The sequence below is a fragment of the Amblyraja radiata genome, unplaced genomic scaffold, assembly GCF_010909765.2.
Source record: "Amblyraja radiata isolate CabotCenter1 unplaced genomic scaffold, sAmbRad1.1.pri scaffold_6_ctg1, whole genome shotgun sequence".
Lineage (NCBI taxonomy): Eukaryota > Metazoa > Chordata > Chondrichthyes > Rajiformes > Rajidae > Amblyraja > Amblyraja radiata.
In genome coordinates this window covers 19,272-43,954 of record NW_022630717.1, presented here as the reverse complement: position 1 = coordinate 43,954, position 24,683 = coordinate 19,272, and the positions used below count along the sequence as shown (strand labels likewise).

The window sequence follows — 24,683 nt, the reverse complement described above, 5'->3', positions numbered from 1 at the left end:
TTCCGAACATTGAACATGGTCAGGATCGAACCCGGGTCTCTGGCCCCGTGAGGCAGTGGTTCAATCTGCTGCTCCATATTACCTCAGAAAAATTAACCCTTCCCTTTCCAGATACTGTACACTGTCCGACCTGCTGAATGCCGACAACGTTTTCTGTTTTTTTTGTTGGCATTTTATGGTCAGACTCACGTTCCAATCACCCATTTAACTGGAAAAACTTTAGTTTCAGGGAATGAAATTTACCCGAAGCTGATTACAAATGACATCGGCTTTCTGGTCAGGGCTGTGATTGACGGGGCTGAGCTCCGCCTCCCCTCAGCCGTGCCCCGCCCCTTTCATTGATCGTTCCACAGCTCCTGGCTCCCCCGGGTCCTAAACCCCGCCCACATGTTGTTGTCCAGCCTCACTGACCTCCTCTGGCAGCTTGTTCCATTTCCCCACGACCTTCTGTGTGAAAATATTGTTCCTCAGGTTCCGATTAAATCTTGCACCTCTCACCACAAACCTGTGTCCTCTAGTTCTCGACTCCACTACTCCGGGTAAAAGACTGTGCATTCACCCTATCCATTCACCTCTTGATCCCATGCACTTCAGCCTCCGGCGCTCCAATTAATTACTGCAGGGCGTCAGCAGTTTCAGCGAATGGGAATGCGTTTTGAACCAGGACGTGGAGGATTAAAATGGCTGCGAAAGACCAGGTCGAGAGTTGGACCGAGGAGGCAGTTTGTCCCATCTGCCTGGATTTCTTCACCGATCCGGTTATACTGGAGTGCGGGCACAACTTCTGCCGCTCCTGTATCACACAGAGTTGGGACAGGGAGGTGAGAAACTCCTGCCCGGAATGTAGAGAGGTGTTTACAGACCGCACCCTCAGGGTGAATCGGGCCTTGGCGAGACTGTCTGAGAAAGCTCGAACACTGAGCCTGAATCGTACAGAGAAGGAAAGTAAACTTCAGTGCGAGGAACATCAGGAAGAACTGAAGCTGTTTTGTGAAACTGACAAGAAGCTGATCTGTGTGATTTGTCGAGATGCGCGGGAACACAGAGATCACCGCTTCATGCCGGTTAAAGAAGCTGTCGAAACCTACAAGGTAAAAGCAAACCGATTTTGATCGCATCATTGTTTAATTCCATCTTTATTATCTAACACTTTTATTCTTTGGTTTTCAACCACAATCCCAGGATCAGGCGAAATCTTCCATCCAGTCTCTCACAAAAAAGAAATCAGGGATCCAGCGAATGGAGCAGCAACAGAAACAGAAGATTTCTGGAGTTCTGGTGAGAGTTTTAAGTTTCGATTTCCTGATCTTGTGTAGATTTGATCCCTGTGACGCGTGTAATAATAGGGCAGCGCAGTGACACAAGTAGTGCTGCTGTCTCCCAGTTCTGGTGAGCGGGTTCGATCCTGACCTCGGGTGCTGCCCGTGTGGTTCACGCCTTCTCCCTGTGACCGCGTCGGATTCCTTCCACGTCCCCAATACACGCTGGTTCAATGGTCAATCGGTGACTGTTATACTCCCTGGGAAAGTGGGTGATGGAAGGATAAATGGGAATGAATGGGCACGTGAAAAGGAATAGGCAGCAGGGAATTGTATTGGGGTAGAGGATTGATGAGTTATAACATTACCCTCACGATATTTCGTGAAGTCTGAAGAAGGGTCTCGAGCATCACCCGCTGAGTTCCTCCAGCATTTTTGTCTACATTAGACAAACTATTGAATTGCCAAAGCAATTGAAAAATGCACAGGCCAAATGTCACCGTTAAAGTCATGCGGAAACACAACCAGTGACATTATATGTTGATCTTCACCTTTTATTTCACAGGAACAGTCACACAACCTTCAGTCCAAGATCACATCCCAGTATGCAGAACTGCACCTGATTCTCACTGAGAAAGAGCAGCGCACACTGGCAGATATCCGGGAGGAAGAGAAGAAGATTCTAAATACAATGGAGACAAATCTTGGAAAGATTCAAGAGAATTTAAAATCCATTCAGGAGGAACTCTTAAAGTTGCAGCAACAGATGGATCAAAAAGACAGTCTGGTGTTTTTGAAGGTGAGGGGTTACAGTACAGTTTGGTGAAATGAAAGTGCACAGTCACAAAATGGTGGGTGACATTTCAGAAATAAATGCTGCAATTACCAGTAATTGAGAACAGGGTAAATGTTCCCTCTGTTCCAGCTGTTGTTGTTCAGAAACTAATTGGCCTCCCGCTGAATCTGTGGGATCTCAGGACTGTCTGGCCGGAATGTAGAGAGGTGTTTATATTATGTGGAGTTTAGAACAATGACAGGTGATCCTATATCTGATCCCAAGGACCACGAATGGACAGAGGGCAGTGAATATCTGGGATTCTCCAAACTAGAGACTCTGAGAGGTTTTACATGTTAGACATATTTTAAACCAGAGGATACATTTTTGAAAAATCAGGGTAATTGTAATAGACGGGAATGGGGCAAAGAGGAGGAGTTCAGTCCTGGGCTAGATCAGCCATGACCACATTGTGGGGATTAACATTGAAATCTAGAACGTGGCGCACACATCAGATTGATCATTTATATCCGGTTCCCAACAGCAGTGGGTGGTCACCTTGGGGGAATTTGCTCTGTGTGTTTTCTGCACCTTGTTTCACCATAGAATGACATCCCATTCTACACCAGTCAAGATTTCTGCTCCACTCATCATCCCTCCTATCTATTCTCCACACCCGGTAACTATATCCCAAATTCCATGAGCCCTAATGTGTTTACCCCACTGTTAATCCTGGCTAAATTGGACCAGCCAGGACTTCAGAATGGGGTTAAGTTTCAGGGTTTGCTGGGAGATTTGGTCAAATTGGAATTGCTCTCTGGGACAGGCTGCGAGAGATGTCAGGAAGTCTGGAACTTTGCTACAATTTGCAAGCAAAGAATGGGAAGCCTTGCAAATCCTGTCAATCTGGTACAAAATGCATAGAATGGATTGGATGGCTGCAAACCAGACATATACCTTGTAAATAGCTTGTAAATAATGTTGCAGAGTCTGACTCTGCTAAGTGTTGATTGGATGGGGTGTTGAGCCTTGTCTGAGAGTTCTGTTCATCAGGGTAAATGTTTCCAAGTTGACTTCATCTTGAAGTCCGTTGTGGATACAATGTATTGAATTGTTGTATCATTGGGTTAGGGAAATGCCTGTTATGTATGGGGTTAATCGATATTTGTAATTGGGTGATTAAGAAACAACCCCCGTGTGGTTTGGCCCCTCGAGTTTGCGGGGCATATAAAAGTCCCTGGTCATGAGGCTCAGGGCCCATCTTCTGGAAGAGCGCTCAGGACCAGGTACCATCCTGGAGTGCCTCTGTCTGTGCGAGGCCTAGAGGGCTTGAACAGATAGACGCAGGGATCGAACCCACGGTGGGATAGGTACAGTGTGTGATCTGTGACGTGCTTTTGGTAAAATACAATTAATTGATTCAAGTGCTTGATTCAGTGTTTTTACTGAAACTAGACTGGGGGGAAGCTTAGAACCGAGCAATTATCACCGCTTGCATTTAAATTTATCTCTGCTGTTGGCTTCAGTCCCTCCAATGCAAGTGAGGTCCATGTTCTCATGACTGCATTCCTTTAGGTATTTATTGAAGACCACGTTACATTTCAACTTTGATTATTGGTCTCCCCTTCGATTTGAGATATTATTTCATCCCCACACATTTAAATCCACCGATAATATTAAATTCCCTCTCATCATACCTGAAAACTTCTAAAGATGAAATCCCACGAGCTGCCCAGTCTTTTCATTAAGTTCCATCCTCTCAGTTATGACATAGAAACATAGAAAATAGGTGCAGGAGTAGGCCATTTGGTCCTTCGAGCCTGCACCGCCATTCAATATGATCGTGGCTGATCATCTAACTCAATATCCCATCCCTGCCTTCTCTCCATACCCCCTGATCCCTTTAGCCACAAGGGCCACATCTAACTCCCTCTTAAATATAGCCAATGAACTGGCCACAACTAACTAATGTGGCAGAGAATTCCACAGATTTGCAGCCCTCTGTGTAAAAAATGATTTTCTCATCTCGGTCCTAAAAGACTTCCCTATTATCCTTAAACTGTGACCCCTAGTTCTGGACTTCCCCAACATCGGCAATAATCTGTTCAAGAAGGAACTACAGATGCTGGAAGATCGAAGGTACACAAAATGCTGGAGAAACTCAGCGGGTGCAGCAGCATCTATGGAGCGAAGGAAATAGGCGACGTTTCGGGCCGAAACTCTTCTTCAGACCTCACACAGAAGAGGAATTGGTGGCAGCTTAGATCAGCCATGATCACATTGAATGGAGGGGCAAGCCTGAGGAGCGGATCCTAATCCTGCTCCTGTTTTCTTGTGTTCCTATGCTCCTGTGTACCGATAAATTGACAGACTTGACACAGAGGAAATGCAGCAAAGATTAACAATACTTGTTCCTGGGACAATGAGTTTGCTGTGCGGGGTGAGATTGAGTAGACTAGGCCTGTGTACTCAAGAGTTCGGGTGTATTGGAGGTGATCTCAGTGAAACGCAAAGTTCTTACAGGGCTCAGTGGGCTGGATGCGGGGAGGATGTTTCCCCTGTCTGAGGGGAGTGGAGAACGGGCACCATCTCAGAATGTGGGCTGCGGATAAGGAGACATTACTGCACGCAGACACTGGGGAACCTTTGGAATTCCCTGCACCGGTGGCTGTGGACACTCAGTCATTCAGTTGTCTTGGAGCTGAGAGCCTTGGTTGTACATTACAGCGTCAGGTACTTTGGCCCATCATGTCCATGTCCACCTATTTCCCAGCTTTATTAATCGATTTGCGCACATTACATTGGTATTCTTCTGCACCTCACCTAGATAAGTGCCTCAAATATAATGATTAGATCTCACCACCGCCTCCTCTGTAGCATGTTCCAGATATCACCCACTCTCAGTGTAAAGAAAACTTACAACTCAGATCCACTTTAAAATTCCTTGCTCTCAAGATAAACCTGCACTCTTGATTTGATATCCCTGCTGCAGCACCGATCTCTGCTGCACTCCACCAGTCACAGACCTCCAAGCAGAAAACTCATCCTTCTACCGCTACCTTCTACCTCCAACCACCAAGCCAATTTTGGGTCCATTTCACCTGCTCGCCTTGGATCTCATCTGCCTTCACTTTCTGGACCAGCCTTACATGCGCAACATTGTCAAGTCCCTCAGTGAAGTTCATTTATTGGTTCACAATGAGATCAGTGTGTTCTTGGCTGTACACATCTATCAAATCCACCTGTGAATCCCCTCTCTTTCAGCGACCCTACAATCACAAGTGTCCACCCATTCTGTCCAACACCCGATCATTCAACCTCTGCTTCCTGCCATGGTCCAAGCCATGGTCTGAAGAAGGGTTTCGGCCCGAAACGTCGCCTATTTCCTTCGCTCCATAGATGCTGCTGCACCCGCTGAGTTTCTCCAGCATTTTGTGTACCTTTGGGAATAATCTTCCTGCATCTAGCCTGTCCAAACCCTTAAGAATTTTGTACATTTCTTTAAGATCCCCCATCAATCTTCTAAATTCTAGCGTGTACAAGCCGAGTCTCTCCAGTCTTTCTTCATATGAAAGTCCTGCCATCCCAGGAATCAGTCTGGTGAACTTTCTCTGTACTCCTTCTATGGCAAGAAGGTCTTTCCTCAGATTAGGAGACGTCATTCTCATGAACATACCTTGTGCTTTCCCCCATCGTTCTACATCTCTGCGGCAATATCCGCTTTCTCTCTGCATGACAGTGGCGATAAAGAGTTGGGAAATGGGAATGATCAGAGGGTTGTAGAAATTTGGTTAAATTCCCGCTGTCGGGATGAGGACAGTTCATCTCAGTCAATTGAGATTTGTGTTTTATTTATTTCAGGAGGAAGCTGGTCGCAAGCGAAGGTAGGACATTGTCTTGACAGAAACATTGTAAGTGTTTTGTGGAACACCTTAAAACATTTCTAATGCTCAGTTTATAACCAGCTGTTCAATATTTGCAGGGTTCGTGAGGAAGCCAAACCACTGTCGGTGGTAGATGAAGCCTTGCCAATTGAAAAGTTTCATTGCCCTGTTTCGTTCAACACGGCATTCAAAGAAACATCTGATGACTTCAAGCAAGGTAAAGCTTGTACCTTTTCCATTATTCTTGTTTCTGATATCTTTAAGCAATACCTAGATGCAAACATTAATGGTCTTTTGGACTGAAGGGAAATTGGAGATACCACTAAACCCATCAGCTGGGAAGCATCACAGAGTCAGACGTTCATACTCCTGCTTTGGGTGAAATACTGTGGCTATTCACCCTATCTGTGCACCTTATATAGATCTTATACACATCTATAAAAACACCTGGATGTGCTCCAAAGACAAATGTCCCTGCCTGTCCAACGTCTCCTTATAACCCAGCCCTTCAGACCTGATGAAATAATTGTAAATACTTTTTGCACCCTCTCTAATTTGCTAACTATCTTATTGTGTCAAACGCTGTATTTAATATCCTGACCTATGAAAACACATTCTTCACCACGCTGCCTGTCCCTGTTGCATCTTCCATGCCACTGTGTACCTGCAGCCCGCGATCTCTCAGTTCTATAAAGTTCCCCGTTTACTGTGTATGTCCTGCCCTGGTTTGTCTCAGCAAAGCGCATCACCTCACCTTCACATGAATAAATCCCACCTGCCGTTCCTGAGCCCATTGGCCAGTTCACAGGGATCCCATTTACTCTCAGATAACCTTCTTCACTCTCCACAATGTCACCAATTTTAGTTCCATCTGCAAACTGATTAACCGTGCAACCTACATACACACCCAATCGTGTATATAAATAAGGAACAACAGTGGACTCTGACTCCAGTCTGAAAAACAACCCTCTACCAACATCCTCTGTCTGCGACCTTCAGGTAAATGTTGTATTCCATCGGCTAGTTCACCCCGGATTCCATGAGATACAACCTTCCAGAGCGGCCTCTCATGCGGTGTGTAGAAGTTGCATCTCTCAGAGGGCAGTGAATATCTGGAATGTTGTGTCCAAGGTCGTGGTAAAAGGCTGAGTTATTCGATATGTGCAACTTGGCTACAAATACATATTTGATTGATCCAATATTTAAGATTATGGGGTACTCACACAGAAAAGGAATTGGTGGCAGCTTAGATCAGCCATGATCACATTGAATGGAGGGGCAAGCCTGAGGAGCGGATCCTAATCCTGCTCCTGTTTTCTTGTGTTCCTATGCTCCTGCGTACCGATAAATTGACAGACTTGACACAGAGGAAATGCAGCAACTTGTTCCTGGGACAATGAGTTTGCTGTGAGGGTTGAGGTTGAGTAGACTAGGCCCGTGTACTCGAATGTTTGGGTGTATTGGAGGAGATCTCAGTGAAACACAAAGTTCTTACAGGGCTCAGTGGGCTGGATGCAGCGAGGATGTTTCCCCTGTCTGAGGGGTCTGGAGAGCGGGCACCCTCTCAGAATGTGGGCTGCACCATGTAGGACAGAGATAAGGAGACATTACTGCACGCAGAGACTGGGGAACCTTTGGAATTCCCTGCACCGGTGGTGTGGTGATTCAGTCATTCAGTGCTCTTGGAGCTGAGAGCCATGGTGGTACATTACAGAATCAGGCCCTTCGGCCCATCAAGTCCATGTCCACAAATATCCCAGCTACACTAATCGGTTTGCCCACGTTACATTGGTTATATTCTACACGTCACTTATTTAAGTACCTCTTAACTGTAGTGATTCCACCTGATTCCACCACCCCCTCTGTGGCTTGTTACAGATAACAAACACTCTCAGTGTGAAGAAAACTCACCACTCAGATCCACACCACTCCTTCCCCTCACCATAAAACTGCCCTCTCTAGATTTGTAACCCTGAATGAGAATAATGTTTTTGATAATCTACCCGACACCCTGCTGCAGACTTTAACAACCTCCCTCACTATCCACAAGTGTCACGTCCTCCACAGACTTACCAGATATAACTCCGACATTCACTTCGAAACCATGAAAATAGAAGATAAACAGCAAAGGTTGCAGCACCGATATCTGCTGCACTCCACCAGTCACAGACCTCCAAGCAGAAAAGTGCTCCTTCTACCTCCAACCACCAAGCCAATGTTGGTTCAATCTTTCAAGCTCACCTTCGTTCCCACCTGCCTTCACTTTCTGGACCAGCCTTACATGCGGAACATTGTCAAGTCCCTCAGTGAAGTTCATATATTGGTTCACAATGAGATCAGTGTGTTCTTGGTTGTACACACCCATCAAGTCCACCCGTGAATCCCCTCTCTTTCAGCGACCCTTCAACCACAAGTCTCCACCCATTCTGTCCAACACCCGATCATTCAACCTCTGCTTCCTTCCATGGTCCAAGCCACCCCTCCCTCTATCTCACCCTCCACTCAAAGAAACAGAGGCAGGTCCTCTGGCCCCTCATGTCTCCCCCTCCCATTCACTATGATCATGGCGACTCCACCCCACACCTCTACCTCCTCTTTAACAACCTCAAATTTCCACTCACCTCAATATCCTCTTGCTCCGATCTGCTTCCATATATGAATAGCCCGCTTCATTTCTCCATCCCCACCGCAATCTCGCAATCCTCCTCACTCTGCGCACTCGTCCTCCCCGTCCACGCTCCCCCACCCCACGAAATTCCACCTCTCCATCGCTGGATAAAATCTCTGGTAAAGATATCTGTTGTCCACCTGATGTGGTTGGGGTGAAACCCCGGTCAAGTTTTCAGTTGTCCGCCCGCCTGTGCCTGAGGCCGAGCGGCTTCTCCCCCGGTCCCGGGGCCGCGTTGCCCGAGCCTCCCCCCGACCCCCGGGGACTCTCTGATTCTCTGCTTCTCCCCCCAGTCTCCGTCACCCTGGATGTGGAAACAGCGCATCTGCTGCTCGAGGTGTCTGAGGATCGGAAGAGGGTGAGATGTACCCGGACCCGGAGGAGTCTCCCTGACACCGGGAAGAGGTTTACAGGCTGTGCGTCTGTGCTGGGATCGGAGGGATTCACATCGGGGAGACATTACTGGGAGGTGGAGGTGACGGGGAATCAGTACTGGAGTCTGGGAGTCGCCGCAGAGTCTGTGGAGAGGAAGAGAGGGGTGGATCTGACCCCGGAGACTGGAGTCTGGAGCATCAGGCGCTGGGGTGACAGGTTTGATGCATTCACCTCCCCTCCATCCCCTCTCCCCGCCCGTCTCATCCCCGGGAGGCTGGGAGTTTATCTCAGTTACGAGTCCGGGACAGTTTCATTTTACGACGCGGACACCAAGTCCCATCTCCACAGCTTCACTGGGAATAAATTCACGGAGAAACTTTATCCTTTCTTCGGGCCTTGGGATGTAAACCAGTGGCTGAGAATCTGCTCCGGTTCCGCTCCGGGTGTGTAAAAAAAATGTAAATGTGGGAAGAGTGAAATAAACTGCAACTGAAATCAGAGCTGTCTGTCTGTCTGTCTGTCTGTCTGTCGATCAGTCAATTTTAACGCGTTAACCGCGTCCGGCAACGGAACAGAAATTACTTTAGTGAAAATATAAAGATTGAAACAATCTCTCTTCCCGCGGGTTCAGCAGCAGCCGCGGGTGGGCGGCGGGTCCTGAGCTCCGGGCTCCCCCGGGTCCTAAACTCCCCCCGAGTAACAACGCGACACGCGGTGTTGGTGCGGAATTCAACAGCAGCGTAAAGGCGAGTTTGGGGATAGGTGGAGATAGAAGGGCGGAATAACATCGGAAGTGGTCAAGATCTTACTTTTGATATAGATATAAATTAAAATGTATTTACAAATAAAATCCGACATAATATTTATAGCGGGTAGATGGATAGAGGTGTTTTAGAAATTGGTATATATGAAACATAGAAACATAGAAATTAGGTGCAGGAGTAGAGGCCATTCGGCCCTTCGAGCCTGCACCGCCATTCAATATGATCATGGCTGATCATCCAACTCAGTATCCCATCCCTGCCTTCTCTCCATACCCCCTGATCCCTTTAGCCACAAGGGCCACATCTAACTCCCTCTTAAATATAACCAATGAACTGGCCTCAACTACTTTCTGTGGCAGAGAATTCCAGAGATTCACCACTCTCTGTGTGAAAAATGTTTTCCTCATCTCGGTCCTAAAAGATTTCCCCCCTTATCCTTAAACTGTGACCCCTTGTTCTGGACTTCCCCAACATCGGGAACAATCTTCCTGCATCTAGCCTGTCCAACCCCTTAAGAATTTTGTAAGTTTCTATAAGATCCCCCCTCAATCTTCCAAATTCTAGCGAGTACAAACCGAGTCTATCCAGTCTTTCTTCATATGAAAGTCCTGACATCCCAGGAATCAGTCTGGTGAACCTTCTTTGTACTCCCTCTATGGCAATAATGTCCTTCCTCAGATTGGGAGACCAAAACTGTACGCAATACTCCAGTTGTGGTCTCACCAAGACCCTGTACAACTGCAGTAGAACCTCCCTGCTCCTATACTCAAATCCTTTTGCAATGAATGCTAACATACCATTCGCCTTCTTCATTGCCTGCTGCACCTGCATGCCTACTTTTAATGACTGGTGTACCATGACACCCAGGTCTCGTTGCCTCCCCCTTTCCTAATCGGCCACCATTCAGATAATAGTCTACTTTCCTGTTTTTGCCACCAAAGTGGATAACCTCACATTTATCCACATTATACTGCATCTGCCATGCATTTGCCCACTCACCCAGCCTATCCAAGTCACCTTGCAGCCTCCTAGCATCCTCCACACAGCTAACACTGTCCCCCAGCTTTATGTCATCTGCAAATTTGGAGATGTTGCATTCAATTCCCTCGTCCAAATCATTAATATATATCGTAAATAGCTGGGGTCCCAGAACTCAGCCTTGCGGTACCCCACTAGTCACTGCCTGCCATTGTGAAAAGGACCCGTTTACTCCTACTCTTTGCTTCCTGTCTGCCAGCCAGTTCTCTATCCACATCAATACTGAACCCCCAATACCGTGTGCTTTAAGTTTGTATACTAATCTCTTATGTGGGACCTTGTCAAAAGCCTTCTGAAAGTCCAGATATAACACATCCACTGGTTCTCCCTTATCCACTCTACTAGTTACATCCACGAAAAATTCTATAAGATTCGTCAGACATAATTTACCTTTCATAAATCCATGCTGACTTTGTCCAATGATTTCACCACTTTCCAAATGTGCTGCTATCCCATCTTTAATAACTGATTCTAGCAGTTTCCCCACTACCGACGTTAGACTAACTGGTCTGTAATTCCCCGTTTTCTCTCTCCCTCCCTTTTTAAAAAATGGGGTTACGTTAGCTACCCTCCAATCCTCAGGAACTACTCCAGAATCTAAAGAGTTTTGAAATATTATCACTAATGCATCTACTATTTCTGGGGGCTACTTCCTTAAGTACTCTGGGATGCAGCCTACCTGGCCCTGGGGATTTATCGGCCTTTAATCCATTCAATTTACCTAACACCACTTCCCGGCTAACCTGGATTTCACTCAGTTCCTCCATCTCATTTGACCCCCGGTCCCCTGCCATTTCCGGCAGATTATTTATGTCTTTTAATATTATTTATGTCTTTTAATATTATTTAGTATTATATGAGGGAGATTGAATTGAGTTACGCGAAGTGCGTGTAGGATGGTGTTAGTGTGCGGAGATTGTTGGTCGGCGTAGACTTGGTGGACCGAGGGGCTCGTTTCCACTCTGTGTCGTCAAATTAAACAAATTGCGAGCAATTTCGCAAAGTGCAATGTGAGTAACTCAGCTGGTTTCCCCCAAGAATGATACCCAAAGCGTTGAGTTACTCCAACACTTTGTATCCACAAGTACATCCACTTCCTCCCGAATGAGGAAGTTCAAACAGGCTGCCACCTGACGTCACCTCGTCCGTCACTCAATTCTCCAACACATGGCACAACACCGTATCATGCAAACTATTCTGAGAATCATTTCACCCCATAATTTGCTGGAGTTACTATAGAAAACATAGAAAAACATAGAAAATAGGTGCACGCTAGTGCACCTAGTTCCTGGTAGCGGCGCGACTCGTTGCAGCGGCTCCTACAGCCTGTCTGTCTTTTTTTATTTTTGTCTAGTTAAATGTAGTGTTTGTGTTTTTTTAAGCTTGGTTTTAAATGTGTATATGTGTGTGGGGGTGGGGGGGGGGGGGGGACCGTTTAAAATCTCTTCCCTGTTCGGGAGACCCGACCTTTTCCCTGTCGGGTCTCCGTTGTCGTTGGGGCCTAGCACCGTGGAGCGGCCTCCAACCTGAACGACTCGGGGGCTCGGGAGACTGCGGATCTGCGGACCACTCACCATCGTGGGGCTGGCCGGCCTCGGAACGTGGGGAGCGGTGGTGACTCGCTGCTGCGACTCGACTCCTGGGCTCGGAGGCTCCAGCAACGCAGCCGCAGGTCCGGTGGACTGGGACATCGGGAGCTCGCGGGTCCGGGGGGAGAGAGAGACCGCTTCCCGGAGCTCCCGCAACGCGACTTCTCCAGCCCGTGTCGCGGGGTTGGAACGACCCGGACCGGGACCGTACATCACCTGGCGCGGCTTCATGGCCGTGGGACTCACCGTCGCACGCTGGGGCTCCGACCTTGTACTTTCAGACCGGGAGCGGGGCCGTAAATCGCCCCGCGCGGCCTAAAATGGCCGTGGGACTTATCATCACCCGCCTGGGGCTTGGACATCGGGAGAGAAATTGAGAGCAGGGGAGAGAAAAGACTTTGCCTTCCAACACAGTGGGTCCACTGTGATGGATGTTTGTGTGAACTTAATTGTGTGTATGTCTGTAGGACATTGTTTTTGTTTGTATGGCCGTGGAAACAAAATTTCGTTTGAGTCTCACTGGGGCTCAAATGACAATAAATTTGTATTGTATTGTAGGAGTAGGCCATTCGGCCTTCAAGCCTGCACCGCCATTCAATATGATCATGGCTGATCATCCAACTCAGTATCCTGTACCTGCCTTCTCTCCTTACCCCCTGATCCCTTTAGCCACAAGGGCCACATCTAACTCCCTCTTAAATATAACCAATGAACTGGCCTCAACTATCTTCTGTGGCAGAGAAATCCACAGATTCACCACTCTCTGTGTAAAAAATGATTTTCTCATCTCGGTCCTAAAAGACTTCCCTCTTATCCTTAAACTGTGACCCCTAGTTCTGGACTTCCCCAACATCGGGAATAATCTTCCTGCATCTAGCCTGTCCAACCCCTTAAGAATTTTGTAAGTTTCTATAAGATCCCCCCTCAATCTTCTAAATTCTAGCGTGTACAAGCCGAGTCTATCCTGTCTTTCTTCATATGAAAGTCCTGCCATCCCAGGAATCAGTCTGGTGAACCTTCTCTGTACTCCGTCTATGGCAAGAATGTCTTTCCTCAGATTAGGAGACCAAAACTGTACGCACTCATTTGTTTTTTGTGTAAAAATTCAAAAATTTTGGACTGAAATTTTTGAAATCTTCACAAAATTATTTAAAATAAAATTGATACCAAAAGCAGAATTGATTATTTTTGGAACAATGGAGGGCAGCCCTGAACTAACTGTGTTTCAAAATAATCTATTTAATTACGGGTTAATAACGGGAAAAAAACATACTTAAATTCTGGAAAAACGCCCCTATACCGACAATAAACATGTGGATTTCAAATATGTTCGAAACATTACACCTGGAAGATATGAGACTCCTTCTTGCAGGCAAATCAGACCACTTCCAAATGACGTGGTCTGCATTTATCGACTTACTACAACTATAAGGTGCAACAGTACTGAAAATAAATGGTTTCAGGACCTGGTATGGGGGGGATGAAACATACGAAGTTGGTATATCCCTTTCTGCTCTGTCTTCTTAATAGAGCTTTTGTTTCATTTTCTCTTTTTTCTTTTCTACGGCCTATTTCTTAACTTTTTTCTCTAACTTCGCGTAATGTGTCTTTTTTCTTGATAATTTTTTCACACAATCACGACTCTTTCTCACTTTCTTTACTTTTTTCTCTTTTGAAAGCTTAAAAAATGAAGTGGTACAAGAAATGTAAGAAGTTATATTTGGCTTGTATTAATGTAATGTACTTTACTTCTAAAAAAAAATGTGTTAAATAAAATAAATATAATGATAATAATTTTACTGGAGCAAAAATAAAATATCTTTATAAAGCATCTTTAGGGTGGCATGGTGGCGTAGTGTAAAAAGAGTGAACACGTACACCTCCAGATTCAGGGACAGTTTATTCCCAGCTGTTATTAGGCAACCGAATCATCCTACCACAACCAGAGAGCAGTCCTGAACTACGATCTACTTCTTTGATGACCCTTGGTCGAACTTTGCTGGCTATACCTTGCACTAAACGTTATTCCCTTATCATGTATCTAAACACTGTAGATGGATCAATTGTAATCATGTGTTGTCTTTCTGCTGACTGGTTAACATGCAACAAAGGATTTTCACTGTACCTCGGTACACGTGACAATAAACTAAACTTACTAAACTGGCGTTAGATCTACTGCCTTATGGCGCCAGAGACCCGGGTTCAATCCTGACTACGGGTGCTTGTCTGTGCGAGGTTTGTACATTCCTACATGGGTTTTCTCCGACATCTTCGGTTTCCTCCAACGCTCCAGAGACGTACAGTTCTGTAGGTTAATTGGCTTGGTATAAATGTAAATTGTCCATAGTGTGTGTAGGATAGTGTTGATGTGCGGGGATCGCTGGTCGGTACGGTCTCAGTGGGCCGAATGGCCTGTATCCGCGCTGTATCTCTAAACCAAATTAAACAAATTACAAAACCAGGGCTAGACATGGCACAACAAACGTGAATAAAAGCATTACACCAAAATTACGGACGCACGGGCGGAACCACAGATTTGCACGATAATCCCGCAGCTAATTCGTGAATGGAGGGGGCGAGAGAGGGGGGAGAAAAGAGTTAAGAGGAGAGGAGAAAATGAGAGGATTGGAGGGGGAGGGGGAGAGTGGAAGGAGCGGAGAGGGAGAATGGGCAAGACTGAGGAGGGGGAGGACTGAGGAGGGGGGTGGGAGAGAGAGAGGGTGGGAGGTTAGAGAGGGGAGGAGAGAGAGTTGGAGGAGGATTCGGGGGAGTGGAGGGGGGCAAATATTAGTCGCTGGGGAGCGCGTGATCGAGACCCATGGAAGGTCGGGGAAAGGAGGGGGCGTAGGGTAGGCATCTGTCCCCGTAGGGCCCGAGACAGGTGGCACGGTGTGGACTGTCTTTGTACCGTCCTCCACCTCCCCTCCCCCCCCTTGTGTCCTCCCCCTTCCCTCAACACAGTCACGCATGTGGGAGTCTCTTCACCTCCCCCCCCCTTGTGTCCTCCCCCTTCCCTCAACACAGTCACGCATGTGGGAGTCTCTTCACCACCCCCCCCGCCACAGATCGGACGTATTGAAATAAAATTGGTCTTGCTCAACACTGGAGGTAGCGTGGGGGGACATTGAATGAAGCGCCGGGGGCCGGTGTACTGTACTGTCTGTGTGGACTTTGTGCGTTCCTTCCCCTGTGACCTGCCTGCGGTGGGTTTCCTCCCACACTCCAAAGACGTGCAGATTTGCAGGTTAATTGGCTTCGGTAAACGCTACAAATTGTGTGTAGGTGGTGTGTTGTGTCGGATGGTGTTAGTGCACCGGGAGAGGAGAGGGAAAGGGGATCGTCCCCTTTGGGGTAAAAATCATAAGTGATAGGAGTAGAAGGCCATTCGGCCCATCAAGTCTACCCCGCCATTCCATTGTGGCTGATCTATCTCTCCCTCCTAACCCCATTCTCCTGCCTTCTCCCCATAACCTCTGACACCCGTACTAATCAATAATCTATCTACAGTGCCCTCCATAATGTTTGGGACAAAGACCCATCATTTATTTATTCGCCTCTGTACTCCACAATTTGAGATTTGTAATAGAAAAAAATCACATGTGGTTAAAGTGCACATTGTCAGATTATAATAAAGGCCATTTTTATACATTTTGGTTTTACCATGTAGATATTACAGGAGTGTTTATACAAAGCCCCCCCCCCCCCCCCCCCCCCCATTTCGGGGAACCATAATGTTTGGGACACAGCAATGTCATATCAATGAAAGTAGTCATGTTTAGTATTTTGTTGCATATCCTTTGCATGCAATGACTGCTTGAAGTCTGTGATTCATGGACATCGCCAGTTGCTGGGTGTCTTCTCTGGTGAAGCTCTGCCAGGCCTGTATTGCAGCCATCTTTAGCTTATGCATGTTTTTGGGGCTAGTCCCCTTCAGTTTTCTCTTCAGCGTATAAAAAGCATGCTCAATTGGGTTCAGATCGGGTGATTGACTTGGCCACTCAGGAATTGACCATTTTTTAGCTTTGAAAAACTCCTTTGTTGCTTTAACAGTATGTTTAGGATCATTGTCTTGTGGTAGAATGAAACGCCGGCCAATGAATTTTGAGGCATTTGTTTGAACTTGAGCAGATAGGATGTGTCGATACATTTCCGAATTCATTAAATTACTACCATCAGTAGTTGTTTCATCAATGAAGATAAGTGAGTCAGTACCTTCAGCAGCCATACATGCCCAGGCCATAACACCCCCACCACCGTGTTTCACAGATGAAGTGGTATGCTTTGGATCTTGGGCAGTTCCTTCTCTCCTCCATGCTTTGCTCTTGCCTCAATATAACTCCGATAGAAGTTAATCTTCGTCTCATCTGTTCACAAGACCTTTTTCCAGAACTGTGGTTGCTCTTTTAAGTACTTCTTGGCAAACTGATTTTTGCGGCTAACCAGTGGTTTGCATCTTGCAGTGTAGCCTCTATTTCTGTTCATGAAGTCTTCTGTTGACAGTGGTCATTGACAAATCACACCTGACTCCTGAAGAGTGTTTCTGATCTGTCAGACAGGTGTTTGGGGATTTTTCTTTACTATAGAGAGAATTTTTCTGTCATCAGCTGTGGAGGTCTTCCTTGGCCTGCCAGTCCCTTTGCGATTAGTAAGCTCACCAGTGCTCTCTTTCTTCTTAATGATGTTCCAAACAGTTGATTTGTAAGCCTAAGGTTTGGCTGATGTCTCTAACAGTTTTATTCTTGTTTCTCAGTCCCATAATGGCTTCTTTGACTTTTATTGGCACAACTTTGTTCCTCATGTTGATAAACAGCAATAAAAGTTTCTAAAGGTGATGGAAAGACTGGAGGAAGGATTAGGTGCTGAGAGCTCTCTTATACCTGCATTAAGGAGGCATTTAAACACACCTGACCAATTACAAACACATGTGAAGCCACGTGTCCCAAACATTATGGTGCCCTGAAATGGGGGGACTATGTAAAAACACAGCTGTAATTTCTACATGGTGAAACCAAAATGTATAAAAATAACCTTAAATAATACTGACAATGTGCACTTTAACCACATGTGATTTTTTTTCTATTACAAATCTCAAATTGTGGAGTACAGAGGCAAATAAATAAATGATGTGTCTTTGTCCCAAACATTATGGAGGGCACTGTATCTCTGCCTTAAATATATCCATTGACATGGCCTCCACGGCCTGCTGTGGCAAAGAATTCCACAGGCGGATTCTACAGATTAACTCCACAGACCCACCCTCTGACCAATGAAATTTCTCCTCATCTCCTTCCTAAAAAATGTCCTTTAATTCTGAGGCTATGACTTCTAGTCCTAGACTCTCCCACTAGTGGAAACTAATAAATTGTCCCCTAGTGTGTAGGGAGTGGATGAGAAAGTGGGATAACTAGTGTGTTCAATGGTCGGCGTGGACTGAAGGTTCTGTTTCCACGCTGTATCTCTGTCTGTTTGGAGTTTGCACGTCCTCTCTGTGACTGCATGGGTTTCCTCCCACACTTCAAAGGCATGCAGGTTTGTGGGTTAATGGGTGTGGAGGGGTGGCTGGCAGTTGCCTGATGGGCCGAATGGCCTGTTTACGTGCTGGCTGGAGACAGAAACCTGGACAAAGGTCAGGACGATCGGGATTAAATAATTCACCAAAAATCTTCAAAACGGGAGATACCAGGCTCCATGTGTCCCACCTCGTCCTTGTCTGAAGAAGGGTCTCGACCCGAAAAGTCACCCATTCTGATAGAATCTTATAGAAACATATAAAATTCTTAAAGGATTGGACAAGCTAGATACAGGAAACATATTCGCCATGTTTGGAGGGGGGGGGGGGGCAGAACCAGGGGTCACAGTTTAATAATAAGGGGTCGGCCATTTAGGACTGAGATGAGGAAAAACATTTTCACTCGGAGAGTTGTGAATCGATGGAATTCTCTGGCACAGAAGGCAGTGGAGGCCAATTCATTAGATGTTTTCAAGAGCGAGTTAGATTTAGCTCTTAGGGCTAACGGAATCAAGGGATATGGGGGGAAAAGGAGGAACGGGGTACTGATTCTGGATGATCAGCCATGATCATGTTGAATGGCTGTGCTGGCTCGAAGAGCCGAATGGCCTACTTCTGCACCTATTTTCTAAGTAACATCCTCACCACATCCACTCTATCCGAGCCTTTAACTGTTCGGTATGTTTCAATGAGGTCCCCCCTCACACTTCTAGACTCACTCTGTGACTTTGTGGCAGGGTAGGGGAATGTGTCACACCTATTCTCTATGTTTCTATTCTGTTTCTTCAGAGATGCTGCCTGACCCACTGAGTTACTCCACCTTTTTGTGTCTTATCTTCTTGTGTTGTGTGTTAGGGTAGATCTGCAGGCGGGTGGGGGGAGGGTTCTGGAAAAAGGGACAAAGTGCTGGAGGGCCTCGTGGGTCAGGCGGCATCTGTGGTGGGGACAGGAAGGGCTGGCGTCACATCTGGAGGTTTCCCCCAAGATGGACACAATAAGCTGGAGTAATTCAGCACGACAGGCAGCATCTCTGGAGAGAAGGAATGCGTGAGGTTTCGGGTCGAGACCCTTCTTCAAACTGAGAGTCAGGAGAGGGAGACACGGAGGTATGGAAGGGTAAGGTGTGAAACGCAAGATCAAAGGGGACAAAGTTCAAGGAAAATGTAGAATGGGTCATTGTTGGCTGAGGTGAAGGTGACAATGAGGCGTACAAAGTAAAATATAACCAGGGGGACAGTCAGGCTGGTCGGAGAATAGGATGGGGGAGAGATGGATATAGCTTCCACTGCACCATCTTGTGGAATAGGGTTCTAGGGCAGCACACAGTGTAGAGAGTAGACCTGCTGTCTCCCAGTGTCAGAGACCCGGGTTTGATCCTGACTTTGGGTGCTGTCTATGTGGTGTTCGCACGTTCTCCCTGCGACCGCGTGGGTTTCCCCTTGCATCCCAAAGACGAGGAACTCAAGACTGGACGGTGGGAGGGGAGGCAGAAGCTGCAATCAATGCAGGGGAGGGGAGGAGGAAACCTAAAAAAATAGGTGCAGGAGTACGCCATTCGGCTAAGAACAGTTTTGGTCTCCTAATCTGAGAAAATACATTCTTGCCATAGAGGGAGTACAGCGAAGGTTCACCAGACTGATTCCTGGGATGGCAGGACTTTCATATGAAGAAAGACTGGATAGACTCGGCTTTTACTCGCTAGCATTTAGAAGATTGAGGGGGAATCTTATAGAAACGTACAACATTCTTAAGGGGTTGGACAGGCTAGATGTAGGAAGATTGTTCCCGATGTTGGGGAAGTCCAGAACAACGAGTCACAGTTTAAGTATCAGGGGGAAATCTTTTAGGACCGAGATGAGAAAAACATTTTTCGCACAGAGAGAGGTGAATCTCTGGAATTCTCTGCCACAGAAGGTAGTTGAGGCCACAGTTCATTGGCTATATTTAAGAGGGAGTTAGAAGCGGCCTTTGTGGCTAAAGGGATCGGGGGGTATGGAGAGAAGGCAGGGACAGGATACTGAGTTGGATGATCATATTGAATGGCGGTGCAGGCTCGAAGGGCCGAATGGCCTACTCCTGCACCTAATTTCTATGTTTTTATGAAAGAACTGCAGATGCTGGAAAAATCGAAGGCAGACAAAAATGCTGGAGAAACTCAGCGGATGAGACACGCAAGGATTGCATGAGGCTGCCTCACCCGCTGAGTTTCTCCAGCGTTTTTGTCTACCTTCTTTGTACATGTGATTTGATGCCTGCCATCCGGGGCAGTATCCATGTGTTCACGTGATTACATGTGGCCCGCCATCTGCTCACAAACATGCGTCCTGGCCCCTATGCAGAACAAGGTTGCCGACCTCTGGACTAGAGGTACAGGGTACCGCTAACTGGAACCCGCCTGGAGGGGAGGGAGGGCCGGTGCGCAGACCGGCTGCGGAAGGGGCTAAAAGGCCTTGACGGGGGAGTGGGCCACTGGAGGCCCCGCAGCAGACTGGGGCCCGGCTGGACCAGGCGCTGCTCCAGGAGGCCGAGCACGTGGACCGGACGCAGCCTACAGGAGTGGAGGACAGCACGGCTATGTTCCTTTTTAAATCTTTTTATTAATTTTTTCAAAAACAAAAACAAAACAACACAAAAAAAACCAATAATGATAAACATAACAGTGATATTGATACATAGGGATCAGGATTACATTAATAACAGGTATAACCCAAGTATGAGTCCAGTGTCAAAATACACATTGGGTATAGACCTCCCGGTCTCCATGTAAATATGGTTAAGTGTTTAAAAGAGAACTTGTATATATAAAAACAAAAACATAAAAAGAATTAAAAGAGAAAAACAAAACCCCCTAAACGCAAAACAAAATCTGGGCTACAAAGAATTTCCCAATTGAAGTCCCTGTTTGTCGTCAAGTCCGTCCCACGGTATAAAGGTAAAATAACTATTATAACGGTTGGAGAGGGAACAGTTTATATTGTGTGAAAATGTTGAATAAAGCTTCCCCAAGTCCTATCAAATTTAACCAAGGGTTCAACAATGTCACTCCTAATGTTTTTTCTAAATTTAAACATGATATCGTTTCAGAATACCAATGAAACGTGGTAGGAGGATTAGAGTCTTTCCCATTAAATAACATAGATCTTCTGGCAATTAATGTAGGAAAAGCAATCAGCCGATGGGCAGAATGGAACAGATAAGTAGAATCTAACATTGGTTGCCCAAATATTGCAGTAATAGTTTGAGGTTGTACCTAAAACTACAGAAATAGTGTCAAAAATTTATTTCCAATGTTTTTCCAAAGTTGGGCAAGGCCAAAACATGTGAGTCAGTGAGGCCACTTCAGAGTTACATCTGTCACAGATAGGATTTATATCACCATAAAAACAAGCTAACTTATCCTTTGACATATGAGCGCTGTGAACCGCCTTGAATTGTATCAGAGCGTGTCTTGCACACATTGAAGAGGTATTAACTAATTGAAGAATCCTCTCCCATTTCTCTATAGCTAGAGAAATTTGAAGTTCTCTTTCCCAGAGAAATTTGAAGTTCTCTTTCCCAGTCATTCTTAATTTTATCCAATGTATCTATTTGTAATTTCAAAATCAACTCATAAATAGTCGTTATTAAACCTTTCTGATAAGTGTTCAAATGTAAATTTTTTTACAAGATTTCGGTTTGATGTGGTAAGGAAAAAGAGGGTAGAGTAGCCTTGAAAAAATGGCTAATTTGTAAATATCTAAAGAAATGTGAGTGAGGTAGATGATATTTATTGGAGAGTTGTTCGAAAGACATGAAACAGCCATCCAAAAACAAGTCACGAAAAACTGATAATCCCTTCCTCTTCCATAACAGAAAGGCTTGATCAGTATTAGGTTGGAAGAAAAAAATAGATATGATAGGACTCGATAAGATAAAATTATTCAATCCAAAAAACTTACGAAATTGAAACCATATTCGGAATGTATGTCTTATTATTGGGTTAATCGTAAACTTATTCAATCTCGTAATTGTAAAAGGTAACAAGGCCCCTAGAATAGAAGCCAATGATAGCCCTTGCATAGAATCACGTTCAAGATTTATCCATCCTGGGCATTGGGTAGCTTCTAAATCTTTTGTCCAAATGGATAAATAGCGAGCATTAACTGCCCAATAGTAAAATCTGAGGTTCGGCAGTGCCAAACCGCCATCTTTTTTTGATTTCTGTAAGTATTTTTTACTTAGTCTGGGATTTTTATTCTGCCATATCTATGAAGAAACTTTTGAGTCAAAAAAGATTTAGCAATAAAAATTGGTATCGTCTGAAATAAATACAAGCATTTATGTAAGATAAACATTTTAATAGCATTGATTCGGCCGATTAGAGATAAGGACATTGGTGACCATTTAGTAAACTGTTGTCTACTGTGGTCAATTAGGGGCATAAAATTGGCTTTAAATAGATCCTTGTGTTTCTTGGTAATCTTAATGCCTAAATAAGTAGAACAGTCGGTAGTCAATCTAAATGGAAACTGTCCATAATTCGAAATTTGATTGTTTAATGGAAAAAGCTCACTCTTACTTAATTTAGTTTATAACCAGAAAAACTACTAAATTGATTAAGTGGTGCTACTGTTGCAGGAATAGATTTTTCCGGGTTAGAGATGAATAATAACAGATCATCTGCATAGAGAGATAGCTTATGCGTCTTATTCTCACCAACAATACCAAAAATATTAGGGGATTCCCTAATAGCGGTGGCCAAAGGTTCAAAAGAGGAGGAGGAGCCATCTTGGTGAACGGCTGCTAGCCAGCAGCCGTCCGTTTTAAATCCGTTTTTTTTATAGTTTTTACTGAGTCCTGTTTTTTGTTTGTAGGGGATATGGTCTTTTTAATGTGGGGGGTAGGTGTAAACCTAATTTCTAGGTCCCTACCTGGTCGGTGTGGCAGCTTCTTCTCCGGGCTGCCCGTCGATCCGTCCTCGTGGCCTACCTGCGGGCTTGGAGCGCCGTTTCCTGGCGGGAACCGCCCAGCACCTCGGCCTCGGCGGCGGCACAGCATTGGAGCGCTGGAGCGGAGCGGAGCGGGCGATCCCTTGCCTGGGTCGCCGCGCTGGAGCGACGCGCTGGAGCTCTGGCGAGCTGGACCGCCGAGAGCAACAACTCCGGGCTGCGGAGCGGAGAGGAGGCGCCGACTTCAACAACGGGAGCCTGGGAGCTCCAAACCGGCGCGGCCTTGTCGGCTTCGGCAGCCGCGGGCTCCAACCAGGAAGCGGCCGTTCCAAGTGGCCCAGCCGCCGAAAGGACTCTCCCGACGCCGGGGCTAAAACCACCCGGTGAGAACGGCCAGGGACATCGGGCCTCCGTAGAGGCAATTGCGGTGGCCTCAATAGGCCTGACTTTGGGGTGAACATGGGGTGGGGACTGGACATTGTGCCTTCTCCCACAGTGCTATCCACTGTGGGGGGATGATTTTTTTTGTCTAACTGTAGACTTGTAGGTCTGTGTCCAAGATGGCTGCCGTGAAGGGAGAGTGGACGCTGGCACGATTTGGTTGCCGCTGCTCTCTCTTCACACTGTGTTTTTGATTTTCTGTTTTTGGATTGAATTCTGTTTTTAATTTGTGTCTCTGTGATGTCTTTATTATTTGTTATATTCCGATTATATGTTATTCCGATTAAATGTCTATTATTGTTATGTCTGTATTCTTTCTTAATGTGCTGCACGGAGAGGACGCTGGCGCTGTTTGTTCGCCGCTTCTCCGTTTGCTATTGTCTGTTACTATTGTAAAGCGACTTTGAGTCTTAGAAAAGCGCTATAAAAATAAAATTTATTATTATTATTATTAGAGCTGTCTGTCGATCCGTTCATTTCAACGCGTTAACTGCGTCACTTCTTGGTTCCGCCACTAGATGGCAGCAAAGCCACGTGGTGCGACCACAGACCAGCTGTAACTTTGAGAATTAACTTTGACAATTGTAGAAACAGCGGGAATCTGATTTAATAAGTGACTTTTGTGACCAGTTACCACACCTGCGGCCCAAACCAAATGCATGGCTTAAAATGTGGAATAAAAGCGGAAATTGCCCCAAATACTCAGCAGGTCAGGCAGCATCTGCAAGGTGAAACAGACCTGACATTTCAGATCTAATACTGATGACGAATTGTGTTTCCATTTGGATTTTTAGCATCTGTGTTTTGTTTTAGTTTTTCCAGTTGAATGGGTGATTGGAATGTGAGTCTGACCATAAACTGCCAACAAAAAACAGAAAACGTTGTGGGCATTCAGCAGGTTGGGCAGTATACAGTGTCTGGAAAGGGTTAATATTTCTGAGGTACTGTGGAGCTGCGGGTAGAGCCGCTGTCTCACAGGGCCAGAGACCAGGCTTCAATCCTGACCTTGGGTGCTGTCTGTTCAGAGTTTGCACGTTCTCCCCGTGACCACGTGGGTTTCCTCCAGGTGCTCCGGCTTTCTCCCACATACAAAAGACATGTGGGTTTATTGGTTAATTGGCCTCTGTAAATTGCTCTTTGTGTGTAGGGAGAGTTGCGACATTTAGCACAGTGCCATCAGCTTATAATGTGCATTGGAACAGTGGGCTGTGGCTCAGACTGAACCACGCCAAGACTATTGCAATGTTCTTTATGTATTCTGTGCCAAATCATGCCATGGGACTTGTGGAGGTGTTTCTAGAAAATATAATAATGTACAAAATGCTAAAGCTACAGAACAGTTCTGAGACACAAGCATTTACAGATGCTTTCAATCCAAGAGTCAAGAGTGCTTTATTTCCACATGTCCCAGACACAACAATGAAATTCTTACTTGCAGCAGCTCAACAGAATA

The 24,683-nt window shown here is 45.9% G+C and overlaps 1 protein-coding gene across 1 annotated transcript; it reads left to right on the top strand.

Moving 5' to 3' along the window:
• The first annotated feature begins 663 nt into the window (after positions 1–663).
• LOC116970274 (zinc-binding protein A33-like) lies at positions 664–23,803 on the top strand. Its single transcript, XM_033016948.1, has 3 exons — positions 664–1,091; positions 1,183–1,235; positions 23,749–23,803. The coding sequence occupies exons 1-3, from the start codon at positions 681–683 to the stop codon at positions 23,801–23,803; spliced, it is 519 nt and encodes a 172-aa protein (XP_032872839.1). The 5' UTR covers positions 664–680.
• The last annotated feature ends 880 nt before the right edge of the window (positions 23,804–24,683 follow it).